The 17,477-nt window shown below is 40.8% G+C and overlaps 1 protein-coding gene across 2 annotated transcripts; it reads right to left on the bottom strand.

The window, feature by feature from the left end:
- Nucleotides 1–2,299: 2,299 nt before the first annotated feature.
- Nucleotides 2,300–15,860, bottom strand: PIGA (phosphatidylinositol glycan anchor biosynthesis class A). 2 transcript variants are annotated; one of them, XM_010993411.3, is made up of 6 exons: nucleotides 15,807–15,860; nucleotides 13,114–13,893; nucleotides 8,776–8,908; nucleotides 7,891–8,023; nucleotides 7,535–7,741; nucleotides 2,300–4,608 (listed from the first exon to the last, which is right to left on the bottom strand). In XM_010993411.3, the coding sequence occupies exons 2-6, from the start codon at nucleotides 13,829–13,831 to the stop codon at nucleotides 4,342–4,344; spliced, it is 1,458 nt and encodes a 485-aa protein (XP_010991713.1). In that variant the 5' UTR covers nucleotides 13,832–13,893; nucleotides 15,807–15,860; the 3' UTR covers nucleotides 2,300–4,341. The 2 variants fall into 2 exon arrangements, with proteins under 2 accessions (XP_010991713.1, XP_031301726.1); XM_031445866.2 differs by having other exon boundaries at nucleotides 13,750–13,893.
- Nucleotides 15,861–17,477: the final 1,617 nt, after the last annotated feature.

Raw genomic sequence — 17,477 nt, 5'->3', positions numbered from 1 at the left:
TGAAGTACCCAAAATTCTATGGATCAATACCTTCCCTCGCTGAACAATATTCTCTTGTAACCCTAACTCTTCAACATGCATTTGCTGGCCAGTACAAGTTGATTTATTTTGAATTTTCCTCACCTGGGAAAAACAGAGAAGGAGAAATCTAGGTCTCCTCTTTCATGCTTAGCTAGATTAGATTTTCTAAATTTCTACAACTGATAGGGAAAGACAAGCCAGAATAAAATTATAGATGACTAAATCTTACTTAATAAACGCTTAATGCAAAAATGAGTTTCTCCTAGCACTCAGGCAAATCAGAATTACTATCTATGTAAGAACTGTCTTATACTGTTAAAAGGGTAAGGCATGAGAACACAGCCTTGAGTCATAATATACAACATATCCATTTCAGTATATCACTGTCTTGTGCTGTTTCCATTGTCAAGAACAGATATTCACATATAAGGTTAACTTTACCAAGCTTAGATTACCTGGTAGGTAATTACCTGCCAGTGTATGAAAATACGTGGATGAACACAAGTATTTAATTCATGTCTCTTTCTCCAACTGTTCTCTAAGAAGGTGACCATTTATTCATATCAGCACAGTAATGTATATAGGATTATTCAGTCTTATGTTGGCCTTCATCTTCATTTAAAATATGGCTATACTTTTTGTTTTACGTGCCAGAAAAGTCGGCCATGAGAAGTTCAAGTTTTTTAAGGTTCCAATGGATGTCTACTCTTTCTGAGACATCATCTTTACTGTATTTGAGCATTACATTCGAGATGAGCCTAACAGGCTACTGAAATGAGTTAATTCATGGGATCTTTTACGGATATGAAGCACCAGGGTTTCTCAGCCTTCGCACTATTAAAATTTGGGGCCAGATAATTCTTTGTTGTAGCGGGGTTGGGAGGTGCTGTCCAAAAGCATTGTCGGATGGTTAGCAGCATCCCTGACCTCTACCCACTCGATGCCAATGCCCGACTCACATCCAGTTGTAACAACCAGAAATGTCTCCAGGAGATACCAGGCGTCCCCTTGGGGGCAAAAATCACCACTGCCACACCCAGCTGAGAATTACTAAGCCAGCCAAATACAAAGGATAAAGGAAAATCAACTCCCCAAAGTACTGCTGAATACAAATCAAAATCTGTACAGGACTTTAATTTTCAGAATTCCGTATTAAAAAAAATACAGCCACAGGATGATCAGTTTAACATCTAGTCAGATTCTTTGGGGAACACAGAGGATAAAGAGGTCTTTAAGAATACTTCACAGAAGTAAACACTAGATACCCTGACTTAGCCAGAAATCAGTTTCGGTCTAAGATAAATCAGAACCTATCAACGTAGGTGACCGCTCTCCACTGCTTCCAACAAAGCGGGTGGGAGAAGCCAGGTGCTGGGCGGCACCCTGCAGGTCTGCAAGCCCTGTACTTGCCCGGCCTCAAGCCTGAAGAAAGAGCCCAGAATCAGCAAAAGAAACGTCAAGTTTCATGGATGGGGGATCTTACACATCTGAAGCAAGGTCCTGGAGCGACAGCCCACTGCGTGTGGCAGACAGCAGGTAGCAGGATGGCAGGACATAGCAGCCGACTCTGCTACTAGGGAGAGGGGGAGATGACTAGTTATAGGGGCAATTGACGTCAGGTTGGCTCATCAGTTACCAAGGAAACCAGCAGAGGGGCATGCCCCTCACCGCACCTTTGATAAGCTATCATGGTGGAGCCCCTTTGAAAAGCTATCATGGTAGAGATGTTCTGATCTAAAGATTAGAAAGATCACTAGCTGGGGCCTGGGGCAAGTATGTAGGAAGGTCAGTCTTGTGAGTAGGGTGTAGGTGAAGCAGGGGACTGGTCAGGCAGGGGATGTACAGAGAGCAAGAGAACAGCCATCCTGAATGGCCCGATCATATACTGGGCTTCTGTAAATGAAGTCAAAACTCAAATTTCTCTTAAAATAGCTCACAAGATATAACGTATAATTACACAGCTCACATACACGATAGTTTACAGACGTATTCATTTGTCTCACGTGGTAACTCTAGTGTAATGAAAAATGAGGGCTTGTTTGGATCAGGAAACAAAGGCACAATTGAACTTGTTATTCCATGAGTAAAAGAATATTCTAGAAAGAAAAGATGGCAGAGTAATTCATCAACTGAAGGATATTTCCTGTTTTACTAACAGACCAAGCTAAACATCAAATTGCACCGAAAAAAAAAAAAAAAGCTGGCGAGGTAGGAGAAGTATGCTCAACTAGTAAATAATATTCTTTTCATCAAACAAGACAAACTCAGAAAATTCTCAAAATGTCATTTTGGTCTTTATTTCTGGACATGTAGCATGTTTTCATAAATCAGTTGTACATGTGCTACTTTTTATAACATCAAAAGAAATACTATATTTTTCATAAATTCCTCATCACTGCGAGTTCACTTTCAAATAAATGTAAGTAGCAGGGTAGAACTGTATGTTTCCACATATTGACCAGTGCAACACTGACAGTTACAATTAAGGTATTCAGGAAGCCTGAAAAATTAAGATTTACCAGAACAAGCAAAATTTACTTCCATTTGTTTAAAAATAAAAAAAGGAAAATATTCAAATTACGTATTTTTCATGCAAGAATTTTAAATCCTATTTCCATCTGAAATAAATGGCAACTTAATAATTAAATGGCAACTTTGAAAAACTGCTAGGAAACAAAAACCTAAGAAAAAACAGTAGTATGCCTTTAAAAATTGCTGAACAGAATAAGAATAAATAAAACCAAACGTTATAGTTTCCTGCTTTATCATGAATATTGGCACTGTTTATTTCATATTTATACATCAGTTTCTATGCATAAGAATCCCAGTAAGATTTAATGGTTTGGGTCAGTTTGTTTTTCTTTAACAAAAGAACCCCTAACATCTAAATTTCAAAAATTGCACTCTTGCATTTGTGTTTTAGTACAAAACACAAATATATTTCTTATGTATCAGTGGCAACTGATTAACAGGCATGTTAAGATACTTTTTAAAAAGAAAAAAAAAATCCTGTACAGAATCTTAATACTGACAGAATCTAACTCGCGCACCCACAGTGCCTCATTCTTGTGATCTCACAGTCCTTTATCACAAAAACTTACTCTAAGGAGTTCCAAGAATTAATAAGACACACCATGTGGATAATTTGGGGTTTAAAAACCCATGGCTCTGGGCAACAACAATCACTGTTAACAACATCCATCCACAAAGAGACTGTGTTCCTAACATTTTCCAACTCAATGTGCTCTAAGTAAAACATTCTGGGGTAAAGACTTTCGCACACTGACAATACTCATCAGATGTCAGCTAGGCCACAAGTGAAGGGAAATGACTTCTATCAAAGGTACAGGGTAGCAGCAGATTTGAGATGGCACACCTCGTACATTCTGCTCGGAAAACATCAAGGCATTGACAGAGGACTGAATTATGCACTTCAAGATGGGAAGGGTTTCTCTGCACTAGCATCAACAGTGATATCGGTCCCTAGTATTGAAAAAGCAAAAGATTTTCACACACACAACTGAAGACAAAAGCTCTACCTAGGAGAATGCATACAACAGGATCAAAGAACACGGGGTATGCCAGCAAATTTTTCCTGGCATTAAAAGCATGAGCATTTTTGGCATGGTGGATATCTTCCATTTCATGTCAACTGTGACTATGACAAAGTGAGCCATTTGAGTGACAAACAAAGAGTGAATGCACCCCGGGTCCTTAACCAACGCAGGAAGTACCTAGTTCAGCATTCTGCACATAGTAGGTGCTTAAAACATGCTGGTAACGGATGGACCATTTGACTCAAGAAACCTGCTGATATATGGAACACTTACTGAGTGTACCCAATAAATGTTTAAGAACATGACTTTAATGTCTAATAAATGTAGTATGAACACGACTTAAAACAGTTTATATTATTGTTGTACTTCCCTAAAGAAAATCTGTAAACATCTGGTGAATGTCAAATTAATGGTAGAACATTTAAAATTGGCCAAAAAATGCCCAGAAAACGTTTGGCCCTTCAGCACCCAAAGCTCCCAAAATAGAACGTTAAAACATCTCGGCTAGAGGGATTTCAGTAGTCTGAAAAATTGCATACCTGAGTGGCTTAAATGTTCTCTCCCAAATTTTAAATAAGTGCAAGGAGTTTCTAACACTCAGGAATTGCATAAGTTTTCATCTTTCCACAAAATAAAACATTGAATGATACAGAGGTAGCATAACTTACTAAATTAACTTTTAAAATAAAGAAAAAAAAGCAAGGTTATTTTCAATAGTCTTATTAGAACTATCATGTTTAATTCTCGCAATCCAGGCTTTCTTCTACCTGGTTTTAGACATCTCATTATTCTCACCCCCTTTTTTACTGCAAGGATGCTGACGAGCCCAGGCAGCCCTGGGCCCTGTGGCATCTACTGCAACATCGATGATAGAATCTGGAGTCACCCATCTCAGGAAAACAAGGAAGAGAAAGTTCAATACAGCCAACAAAGCAAAAATGCAGCCTGTCACTGGGCCACAGTGAGAGATGAGTCTGTCCAGTCGTTTGTCCATCGATAACACAGCTTCCCCTGCCACGCGGTCGTATACCTGGTGGGAGAGAGGCCAAGAATGAGCACGCTGACCCACCAGCAGCAGCGACCTGCACAGGCCAGGAATGCTTTAGAGGTGTCAACAGAAGCTGCTTACATTTCATTGTTGTTGTTACAGTAACGATGTGATTAGTGAAAGAAATGCCACTCATCTGTGCCACTCAATTCAACGCTTAGGGAGTGCCTATTCTGGACAAAATACTGGGGTAGATAGTGAGTGATACCAAGATGAACATACCATGGCTCTTGTCCCCCGGGAGACCACCATCAACATTTAATCAACTACGAGAATTCCAAAGTCTGAGAAGTTGGAACAGCTTTTCGGGACACCTCTGTCGAGGCCATATTTAATTTAGCAGGGACTCCCTGAAGCAGGACTCGCCCTTTAAACTTCTTTGGCTCGGCTGAGAAGCTCTCTGGCAGACATCAGCTGCAATCAGGGTTACAATCTAGTGTGCTTCTGGGTACACAGAGGCTCCTCTTTCCACAGCCATCGGCGGCTGCATTGCTGAGCACAGATGGGGAGGATATAAGAAATGTTTCATGGATTCCAAACAAAAGGAGAGGGAAGAGAGGGGGGGATATTTGGGTAGATGGTATAGGTCAAACACTGGCAAACAAAGCTTATTGCTGAGAACTGGTAGTAGATGGCTTGCTTTTTATTTTAAGTACTGCTAAGCACTAAACTCAGAAATATTAAAAAAAAAAAAAGATCTTTGAAAATTCTTATCTCAGATACACAAAATGGGCCAGCATGAGTGTTTTAAATTGCATTTGAGCATTACTTGTACTCATTCTCACGTATCAGACCTGTAAAGCATCCCCTTTTGAACTCAAGAAAGTTATGACGTGCGGTGCAAATTCTACACGTCAGTGGCCTCTGAAAGATACAGGTTGTTTTCATCTAGGAAAACAACCCTGAGGACATTTGGAATACATTTTAAGCAGAATTATGTCAAGCATTATGCTGAGTTTGGCGAATTAAAACTTAAAAAGAATGTTTCAGCATGAACACTGATTTAATTTCTTGATCAATTTCCTAACTAGCACAATTAAACTAAGAAGGAAGAGTTGAAAGGGATGGAATGTCCTACGTGGAACAGGTAGAATTAAAAGAGCAACTACAAACTCACCTGTGTGTCCACCTTTATTTCTAGGCCAATTAAGCGAAGTAATTTATGATCTCAAGTGACAAAATAATAATTTACCACTATGAAGAGAATGACAGGGATGACAGTCCATTATAGGCAAGGACTAGCTTTTTTCTGAATATATACTACGAATCGCCACAGAGTGTAAAACCGAAAACGATACAGATGTCTTAATATTATTTTAAGAATAACTAAAAGCACATTTGTGGTTTCAAAAAACCCTAATTCACTCCTTTAACATATGCTGATAAATTGTCACTGTATCTCTCTGGCGCTGAATTGACTATCGACATAGCTCAGACTTCTGAGGTTTACATGATGTCGATCAAGAAGATGAAGTCACAACTTACAGAGCCATGGTTCTCAATCAGGATGGGTTTCATGGGAAAAAAACCTGTCTAACCAAATATCCCTGCCAATCATTCCCAAATTCCACCTCTGCTCTTCAAGGGTCATGTTAGAACCGAGCAGTGTCTGGGGAGGCAGGCGGGCCGGAGCAGGAAAGGCCCAGAGCCTGCCAAGTCTCCCTAGGCGACTGTGACATGTGCTCGCAGCAGGTCATCAGTGCTGCACCCCAACTTCCAAAGGAAAGCCAGGACATGTAGTTCTCTCATATGGGTGGAGATACCGCAAAACTTCTCCAAAGTTGAGTATCTCAGAGATATTTCAGTCAAAACTGTTTGTTGACACAAACATCTCATTATTTCAGTGGAAAATGTATTGTATGTGTCAATTTTTAGAGATTAAAAAGAGTTTTATTGGACTTAGATTCAAATATGGGCTCACCTCATGTACGGGAATTTACAATTTAAAGCAAATAAGAAAGCCTTTCTGCTTCCTCAGCTCCATCTTGCTCTCTACTTTGGGCCAGAAATGAGCTGCTGAACACAATGAGAGTAGAAATAAAGCACTCTCTTCTCCACACTCCCGACTGACTGTCTTTCTGGTTCGCAGCTTCTATACACTAAGAAGCAGAGTCTTCCCACCCAGCTTGTTACATGGTAATCAGAGACAGGAGGCAGACGAAGTGACGAGAGGTACTTAAATACAGGACAAAACCGAGGAGAATAAATGAAGTCCTGACCTCGAAATAAAGACGCATTTCCCACAACTGTACTCCCCCACTTAAGGGCATCACCCTGTCTTGTGCACCTGTCTTTTGGACATTCTCCACTGCTGCCTTTTATTGGTGATCCTACTTTCAACATGTGTCATGTGCAGTTTGAATTCTAACTTACTACATTCTCCGTCAGGCAAAGATGCAAAAAAGTCCCTTTCCTGTGGAAAAATCACAGCAGCTAGCAAAAGTGACACAAGAGTTTTAGGAAGCAGCCTGAATTAAGTATTTGCACGTTATAAAGCTGCTGCAATGGCTAAACAAAGCCACTTATTTTCTAATGGACCTACGTGCTTTAGAATTATCAACGGCCTCAAAAAAACATCTAAGAGCAGATTTTAGTATTAGTTTTGCCTCCAATCGTTGTGACTTCTAGAAAATTTTGTAACTTCTTTATGCCCAGTTTAATGAAAGGTCTAGATGCTGCATCACTGCTATTTTCAGATGTCAAATGCAACGATATGACTAGAAACTTAGCCTAGCATATGCCAAAAGTAATACATAGTTCATCTCTTTTCATTTGGAAGAGATGTCATAAACTTAAGCAACAGAGCAGAAATGGTAAACGTATATAAGCAGCAGCAAACATGTACATGAAACATCAAGTAAGATTCAGACACAATCTTCAAATACCCTTTTCTTAGCAGGTGACATACTTTTTCGGTTCTCTCCGCAACGTTCCTCCAAGTGTAGAAAGTCTTTACTATGTTATGGATCTTTTCTGGAGGCAGCAATGCTCCCGACTTCAGTTGGGAAATAGCTTTTTCCAACCCCTCACACAAAGATTTCACAGAAGGCTCACATAAAATGATAAGACTTTCTGGAAGTACTTCAGGAATTCCGCCAACCCTGGTACTCACAACCTTAAAAGGAAAACAAGAACCTATGATCCACCACAGTTCGTATCTTGGGAAAAGCAGCAAAACCCACTTTGAAAAGTATTACAGTATCTGTCTGATTATTTTTCAAAATACAAGAGACCGCAATAACGTAAGCCCTCAAAGCTTTTTACCTGTAAACCACAACTGGCTGCTTCCACAATGGCCATGCAGAATGCTTCAGTAAGGGAAGTATTAAGAAAAATATGTCCTTGAACTAAGACATTTCTAACATCCTTGTGTTCTAAGGCTCCCAAGAGATGCACTCTGATTTTTGAAATAAGAGAAAAAAGAGGGGAGTGAAAATCATGCGACAACAGAAACATCATTTACTAGCCAAGTGTGCTACTCAGGTTATATTTGGATTCTTATTGGTTCTAATGTTTTCCACCTTAAAAGATTAATATACCCAACTCTGATCTAAAAGAAAAGGTCATATAAAGTTGTTTGGTTAAAACTTGTACAGCTAACAGATTTCTAACTTTTGCCACATGTATCAAATTGCATCTTCTCCAAAATCAGTCTGCATTCAATGAAACTATTAACACACCTGGATGAGTAAATGTTAAGATTTCTAAGAAGGAAAATGTCCCTTTTAAATTGCTGCTTCACGTGCCCACAGCTCATGTCATCTAAGTTACCGAGGAAGAGAAATGTTCGAATCTGTACGTGCAGAGCAATTTATAATGATTTGGGCCACACTACTTAAATCACAATTTACGATGGCTGGAGAATCTGCAAATATTTCCAATTAAAGTGGGGGTTTCTTTTGGTGCATTCTAGGGTGCCCCAACCACTGCCCCCAAATAATTTTGGGCTAACAGAAAAAAATGAAATTACGAATGCTTTAACTAGGATTTCCCATTTTATATATATATATATTTTAAAATAGGCCTTGCACTACATTTTTCATCAAGTACATACAGGAGATACAGCCCACTTAATGCAGGTACGTAGCCAAAACTAAACTTAGGTAACTGCTATTTTCTCACCCAAGACAGTATGGAATCCATCAATACCTGTCATGTAGCTGGTATCTTTCTCGTACTTCTTCCAAAATGATTCTCTTTGGTCCCTCTCCACCAATTACGAAATTTAAATCAGGGTATTTCTGACAGAGTTCAGGTATTATACCACTAAGCAAATCGGTCCCTGAAAACAAAAAGTTGAATGTTGGAGATATTAATAATTAAACAAAAAAAATCATCAGAACTACCAAGAATCTGCTCACTTTGAAAAATATTAGCTATGCCTTCCCTAAATAGAGAAACTGATTCTCTTAAACCTTTCCTGGAAGGGTGAAATCTTTCATGAACTGCCAGGAGTTCCCCAAGAGTTGCAATTGAAGACATATACACTGACATCCATTGCTCCCTTCCACACGCCCAACGTGTGCCTGATTCTGTTTCATTTCAACACAATGTTCTTTAAGTTACTCAGCTGTGCTTATGCATCGCCTACTGCCAAAAAATGCATTTGAGGTAGCTAACATTTCAGTTAAAATTTCCTACAGAGCAGGACAGCTGACTGGAGATCTGGGTCTTGTCCCACCCTCTTTATAAGCAAGCTCTTCCGTGATGGGAAAGTTTCCTAATACAGAAAATGAAGAGACCTGTGTACCTGAAGTCCAAGGTCCCTTTCAGCTACAAAGTTCCATCTGTCTATGATTCTACTTTCTGCCACAGGAAGGGGCTCAGCAGCAAAGTATAACCACTTACTCCATTTCGTTGAAAATGTGGTCTGGACAGAGGATTTTGCAGCAAACACTATGCTACTAGCAAAATTTAAAGAATAGTCCATCCAAACGTGCCAGAGCCCACTCTCCCTGAATGACAGAAAATGAAGCCAAGACCTCAAGGGCCGCATCATTACAGTCAATAGAACAAAAGGATACATCTTGGTTACCCCCACCCTTTTTTAAAGAAAACATGTTTCTTATAATATGTACATACAATCTCAGGTAACACAAAGCAGTAAAATAAATCATGCCCGACTAGTCTGCAAGTGGCTATCCCAGGTGACAGCCACGTTGATATTTAGGAATTTAGTTCATTAACGGTTACAAATCATACACTTTCAGAAGTGAAAGTAAATGTAAAATAACCCAGTTAAAGTTTCTTAATTTAAGAAATGCGCGCACACACACACACACACACAAAAGAACTGCACTTCTATCAATCTTCCTAAATATAGGGAGGTCAATTATTAAAAACATGGTAGAAGAAATAATATATATAGGGTCATTTTTATTAAGTAATGCAAAGTAAGAGTTATTAAATAAACTTAATATTTTAAAAATATGATTGCATTAGCAAACATAAATTCACATGTGGCTTTTCTGAATTACGAAGGCTTCTCATTAAAATCTTAGCTATCTTTCTTTTAAGTCTATTACCAAGTCCATCAACTGGATTTCTAGATAACCCAGGTGTCTTAATGACTTTTAACATTTAACCTCCCATAATTCTTTCCTTTCCTTCCCCTCTGTCCCTTCTAATACAAAAGTTAAGAATCCATTCTTTAAATGAAAAATAAAAACCCACATATACAGTAAAAATCCTAATTGCTGGTAATAGCTAACATTTACTGAGTGCTTACTATGTCAGGCAACATACTTTAAACACACTGTCATTTAATCCTGACAACTACCTTAAAAGAAATGGAACTGATGGATATTACCAATGATCTATAACGTTATTCTAAGACTAAAGGTCCCCCCCCAAACAAAAAATGTTCTGGTGCCTCTAACAAGAGTCTAACACAAAAGAACATACAAAAGGACTTTCAATCACCATATTCACACAAAATGGGACAAGGCAAGTTCTGATTCGAGCTGCTTTTAAAGTACAGTCTTAACAATATTTTGAGGAATCTTTTGAATCTATACCTAGGATAATGGTGGCTGGGCCGAGGGTGGAGGGAACAGACCTTAACTCAAGAAGAGCTCAACTCAGGTTTGTCACCTCTTACTTACTGTGTAACCTGGGTGAGTTACTTACCCTCTCTGAGACTCAGTTTCTGTTACATGCAGATAACATCTACCCTACAGTTGTTGGGAGGGTCAAGTGAGGCACTGTATCATGCACAGGCTTTATCAACTGCAGAATATAAATGTAAGTTGTCATTGAGCAAGAAGTGGGGCATGCCTGCACACGCACAGGAGCACTGCGAAACCCTGACCGTGAGCAAAACAGGCTCAGCAGGAGAGGAAGGCGGCCGGTCAGGGAACCTGGGCGATACGACTTTCGATTTATCCTCTCTGAGGACATTCCAGTGGCCTTTGATATCTGGTCCAAATGAACACCTCCTAAAGAAATCAACTTATTAATAATTAATGGACCATTAACACAACTACTCACTTTTGGGCTACTGAGGTGGCCGTTCCTTCTCAGAATGTTACTTTTTGCACAGTGCCTGGCATACAGAGAGGGTCTGATAAATATTAGTTATACTAATGGATTGCGAACAGGAAAGGCTGTACCGTCATAGCTAGTGATTAGATCAGCTGGTTGAAATACCATAATCAGTAAAGGTAACGGGTTCAGTCTTTGAACAGATAAGTTAATTTTGCTCTGATCCTTGACCACGCATGCTATCTTAGCTAGCTATCTCACAAAGGTATATTATTCGGTGAAAAAACAAATTCGACACGTTTAAGTTGCAACAAACACACCACCAATATCCCCAAAGAGATCCAGAACACCAAATGTTGATCCATTCACATCTTCTTCCAGTAAAGAATGAAAGCACGTCACTGCCTTCACCCCGGAAATTGCAGTTTAGCTGTAGTTTTCTCACTAGCCTCCACTTAGGGATCACCGCATGGACCAAGGTTCTCCACTCCAAAGGTAAACCATCCTGACCAAGGCCCGCATCTGGATTTTAGGCCACTCCCTAATACACTGGGACATTTTTGATCCCACCACTGAGCTTCATGCTTACCTAGAGTCAGCTGCGTTTGTCCACAATCTTTCTGATGCCAATTTCACTTGTTACTATACTTGGTTATTCAATTAAATAGCACATAAATTGATGAAATGAGTTTCTGTGAAACTACGCTAAAAGGTTTGAAAAATCCAATAAAGACATAGAAAAGAGTGCTTGTCAGAGGGTATCCTGAACCACTGTATAAAATCAAAAACAAATTAAAAATCCAGAAGCACATTACTCCATATGCCTTTAGGTTCTCACTGCACTTAAAAGAAACCCAAATTGGCAATTGTAACTTATGCTTTTTGAATGTGACTACACAAGAAAGATGATGTGGCTCCAATCAGTAGACCAGTACTCTTAATCCTGCAGGCCTACATCAAATTGTCGGCAATTCACTGCATGTTAATAATATTTTGAGTTAACTTCAAGTATTTTAAAGGGGTTAAGTGTACATATCATCTTTTTAACAATTCCCTACTTTCAGTGACAATTTTGACTGCTGGACAGGTTTTCAAATGCCATCCAGAAGACCATTTATGTTTTGAATAACCAGACCATTTCAGACTCTTAAGTCAGCGAGGATCGACAAATTCAACCGCCGTACCCATGAAGTGTTACAGGGGCGCTAACATAACCCCCCTTGATAACAGCAGACGCTTCTCGAGGACAAACTGGGCTGAGGACTTCATAGGAACCATCACTGAACCCTCACAAGATCACCATGGTTGCCTAAATTACACAAAACAATTGAGACTCGGATGTGTTAAGTAGCTTATCTTCGATCGTACCAAGGGATGGAGCCAGGATCGGACTCTGGGCCATCTAAACCTCTTGCCTTCATCACTCACCTGCCAGTACATTATGAATGTCTTATCTATGATTAAATAAAATAAGCAAGCTACAAAACAAGCAATGTGCAGAACAAGCTCACTGATTCTGAGCATATGCATAAAAAGACAGGAAAGCTAGAAATCAAAACATTCATTAGGGTCATCCCTAAATGGTAGTTACAGCTGATTTTAGTTTTCACCCTTGTGCTTTTCTGAGTTTTCCAAATATCTGCAATGAAAAGAAAGGGTTATGTGGTGGGCTGGGCCCTGTGCTTCTTACTGCACATGTAGGGAAATTTTCAAAAGATCTTATCTATTAAATAGCATCAGGTTGTTTTTACTTTTAAGTAACAATCAAAATATCAAAGGTTGGGGGAAGGGGGAAGGTAATATTTACCACTGTTCCAGAAATTTCTCCGTTTGTATGTATAAAACAGTATTAGACCCTTCTTTGCTATATTTAATGTAGAAGTAGTTATAAAAACATAAAACAAAAGGAAAAGCCAAACAATCAGTATATACACAAATATTCAACAGCTTTCTACAAGGAAAATAAAAGGCTGTGCAGTGCAATTGTAGCTATCATTTCATTACCTTTTCTGTAAACAAGTCTGCTGACAACAACAACAGTTATTACACTATCATCCCTTCTAAATGGGTCTGGAGTGAAGTCAGTAGGATCTACAGCATTAGGAATGACGGACACTATTTCAGGATTCAGTGCTGCTCTTAGCACAGTGTTTTCCTTACTAGTATAAGAGACACAAATTATGTGGTTTGTGTCACAGAGAGACACCGTTAGAAGCTTGTTTGTAAGCACCGAGCTGACATCAGCAAATCCAAAAAGGGAATGGTCCGTGAAGACTGTCTGGAGGCCCATTGTCTTGGCGTGGAAGAGGGCATCATGGGCCATGGCAGAAAAGGAACTATGTGAATGGATTATCGTGACTCTCTCCCGAACAAATATGTACCTGAGCAGTGGCAGACTGTGAAAGAGGGTCGTGGCTGTAGATTGGTTATACATGACTTTCAGAGGCAAGTAATAGACTTTGAGGCCATTAGTGAGGTAACGGATGCCTTTTCGATTTCCATAAGCATGGGTGACAATTATGACCTTGTGCCCTCTTTCAATCAGGCACTGAGAGAGCTGATAAATGTGGCTTTCCACGCCTCCCATATTCGGGTAGAAAAAGTCCGACACCATGCATATATTATGGGTATGAGTTATACTTGTGGAAAGACTTCCAGGGCTGACATGGGAGAGTGTAGCTGAGGGAGGCTGGTCAGGTCCACCTCCTCCACTACAGGCCATGCTGAGATGGTTTAGGCATTAGTCCTGAGAGCAACTCGTTTAAGATATGCGTCCTTTAGTGCCTGAAAGAGAGAGTAAACAGGATCTCAGCTCAGAAACACAATACATTCCATACTCCAAATCCAGATACAAATATTGTTTGATTGTTAATGTGAATCTGTTAGCTTTTCTCCTAGGGATAAAAGAAAGCATATAATGAATTTATGCATTTGACAACATTTACTTGCTTAGCATTTACTATGTGCCATACAACAGAGCTAGATTCTGCAAAGCCCTCATATCTTAATCTTGGCTCTAAAAATACTGCTACACATAATTTCAAATAATGTGTTACACCACAGGAGCTAGTAATCTGCCATGCTAACAAACAAGTTCCTTCAAATCATTAAATATATGACTCTTTACAGAAAAAGTTAACCCCACTTGTGCTAGTATTAACTTTGTGCTTCCCACTAAAACACACCTGGGGTTAGAACTATCTTCTCAGAGCTTTTTTTAAGTGTCACCTGTAGCACATGTCGCAGAGCTCCACATCTTATCCTCCTTTATTCAAGAATGGTGATCATCCAAATGCTCCCTTCATATTCTTAAACTTTCACTTATGTAAGTCTTTGCTCCATGAGTGTCCCTCCCTTCAGTTTGGAATCAGAAGATAAAGACTGGATCTGGGGCCGTTTTCTACATCTTAAAGTAGGAAATGCTTAGCTCAGGGGTTCCCTAGATCTACCCATCAGTGCAAAATCCTCACTCAATATTCAGCACAATTACAGATTTTCAGACGTTTAAAAAACTAAAGGGGTTCTTGGAAAGTTAGTGAAACTCTGCCTCAGTTTTACAATGAGATTTCCACGCCTCCAGAAACTCAAACTATACAACGGGAAGCCACCCTAAAGGTCTGAGTTTCTGATTTCACCACAAACTCAGAAAATGCAAATTAACAGATAACAGCTTGTGCAAAGTCTAATCATTCTCTCCAATAAAATCATCTTTATTTTAAATATTCTCAGAAATACTCAATAGGTGCTTGTTGACCTGAATTTACTAATTAAGATTCAGTATTACCAAATCGTGAGATCATTCAAGTCTGTACTTTTAAGTGGCTTCACTAACATTTTCTTACTATGGTTTGTCACCTAAACCCGAATTTCCAATTCTATTCAATTTTAAAAGATGAATGATAACTAAAACAGTGAGTATAAAACCCAATGAAATCATTTAAAGTTCTGTCATTAACCCGCAATATTCTGTGAGGAATCTGTCTACCTGGTTATCACGCCTTAACATCTTCGTGGCGTAAAAGCTCAACGGCACAACCACAGAATCTTAAGATTTTAAAGCTGAAGAGAGGCTTGGAGGTCTAGTGAATATCCCTCTTATTTTACAAATGAGAAGCCAAACAAGTTGAGCGATCTGTCCTAGGTCCCTACCCAGCCACTTAAGTAGCAAAAGCGAGATGGCCGTAAAATCCATGGCCAACGAGTCCCTGGGGAGTCATTAGCGACAGGGACTCCTGAAGAGCCTTAGGAAGACGTCGCGGGGGCTCGGGGTCAAAAGGATGGTGCTTCCACCCACCCCCTGGGCGCCGTCCCGGCTTCACTCACCGAGAGGTCGCTGGGGAGCACCCGGGCCAAGGAAGGAATGACCCCCGCTCAGTCAGCGACCCCGCCGGAGTCAGACGGGGTCTCGCCAGGACCAAAGGGAGGGAAACGGTCAGGGAGTGGGCAGGTGGCGGAGACCGGGGACCCCGGAGCCGTTGGCCCCGCTCGCCTCAGCCGACGCGGAACCCGCTACAGCGCAGCCGCCTCAGCGCACCCTCAGCCCCACTCGACTCCGGAGACCCTCGACCCCGACTTCCGAGCCTCAAGCCGGGTGGGCTTCGCCCCCTCCACTGCCGGCCACGGCCCCCTGCGGGCAGCCCAGTCCCATCTGGAAGCAGCAGAGAGTGCCGGCGAGGGGAGGTCAGACGCGCACTTACCGGCGAGTCCCATGGCCGCCAGTGTCCGGACCTCCCGCGGCTGCAGCCGGAGTCCCACCCCGCTGTGTCGAAGCACCAATCCGGAGGGTCCGCGCCCGAGCGCCGCGTCCCCGAAACAGCCAATCACTAAGAAGCGCTGGGATCACGTGCAGGATCGACGCTCAGTCCGTATCTCTCAGCACGGGATGTAACGTCAGCGCGCGCGTGCACGTGTCGCCACGATGTTCCGGAAGACTTGTTTTCTCCGTGTTGAAAACAGCAACTCTCGGTTTAACCCTTTATATGAATTCTTAATGTTGAGAGTCTCGAAAAATCGGTCTTGCTCTTTTCTACACAACCAGCCTACCAGGACCCTTTGACACTGTAGAACCAGCACTCCCAGAGTGCCTCTAGGCGACCCTTTGGCGCTCCTGGGAGTTGTAGTCCCTTGGCCGTTGGAGGCGAATCCGAACTTAGAAAACTCACTCCCAGGATGCACCGCGCTTCTAAACGCGGATCCTGCGGACTGCCGGGTGGGTTTGCGCCTTGGTTGCCTAGTAACAGCGTCTCTTTTCTGGAAGCCAGTTCTGTCTGACTTCCAACTGGAGAGACTTTGGGGTGGGAAGGCTACAGAAAACGGGGGTCATATATGTTATTATATGTGCCACAGCAGACCTGCCTGGTTCTTACCAGTCTGGTAGGATTGCCTGATGTAGTAAATAAAATACACAAACAAAAAGTCAAATCGAATTTTTTAATAATTTGAATTTCAGATAAACAAATAACTTTTTCTGTATGTCCCCAAATATTGGCGACTTTACTAAAAAATTATTCGTCGTTTATCTGAAATATAAATTTAACTAGGCATCTTATATTTTATCTGGCAACACTCCATTCTGGAGAAAAAAAATCTGAGGTCTGACGTGAAATAACAACTCCCACTCAAACTGGTTTAACTGGCTATCCTGGTGCTTGGGCAAGAAGCTAATGAATCAGTGGGAGTGTTCTGATGGTCACCCACCTCTCACAATTGGTACATGCATTTCCCCAGCTGAGCAAATGCCTTCCCGAACACTGTCACTTCCATCATCACCAGCACCCATTTTAAGCCTGTAGAAAGCCTATTCATCCCTGAAGATTTCAGCTCCTTTCTCATACCCTCCCAAGCCTCCAGAGAGAATTAAATCCTTGCTCTTCTGTATTTTAATAGTATTTTGGCCATATGCCGGTATACCATTTATGAGGTGATAGTCAAGTTGTTTGCCTGGCCGCCGTCCCCCTTCTTCCTCGGTCTGATCTTTAGAGAGTTGTGTCTTCTTGGGATCTCACATGGACTTCTTTCTGAAAATTAGCAATTGCATTTGCTTGTTAAATGTCTGCCTTCTGAGCCAGATAGTAAGCTGACGCCGGGTCTGTTTCTGGTAATAGATATTGAATAAGTTTTAGTTGTATTAATGAATTTCTTTATTCAATGCTTGCACAATTCCTGGCACATATACCCAATTAAATGTATTGAAAATATTTCAAGGGGTGTACCTTATAAAAATTACAGTGCACTGATATAATTCAAGGAGTGTTTGGTTGTAGGATTTGAAGTGTATTAATGAGTCACCTTTAGTGAGTATGTCTCAAGCGGGAATAGATACTGTGCCCTGCGTTAATATTGAAGCATCAGAGAATAAAGCTAATGAA

The sequence above is a fragment of the Camelus dromedarius genome, chromosome X, assembly GCF_036321535.1.
Source record: "Camelus dromedarius isolate mCamDro1 chromosome X, mCamDro1.pat, whole genome shotgun sequence".
In the NCBI taxonomy this organism is placed as follows: domain Eukaryota; kingdom Metazoa; phylum Chordata; class Mammalia; order Artiodactyla; family Camelidae; genus Camelus; species Camelus dromedarius.
The sequence above is the reverse complement of the archived record's forward strand: the minus strand, read 5'-3'. Positions and strand labels throughout refer to the sequence as shown.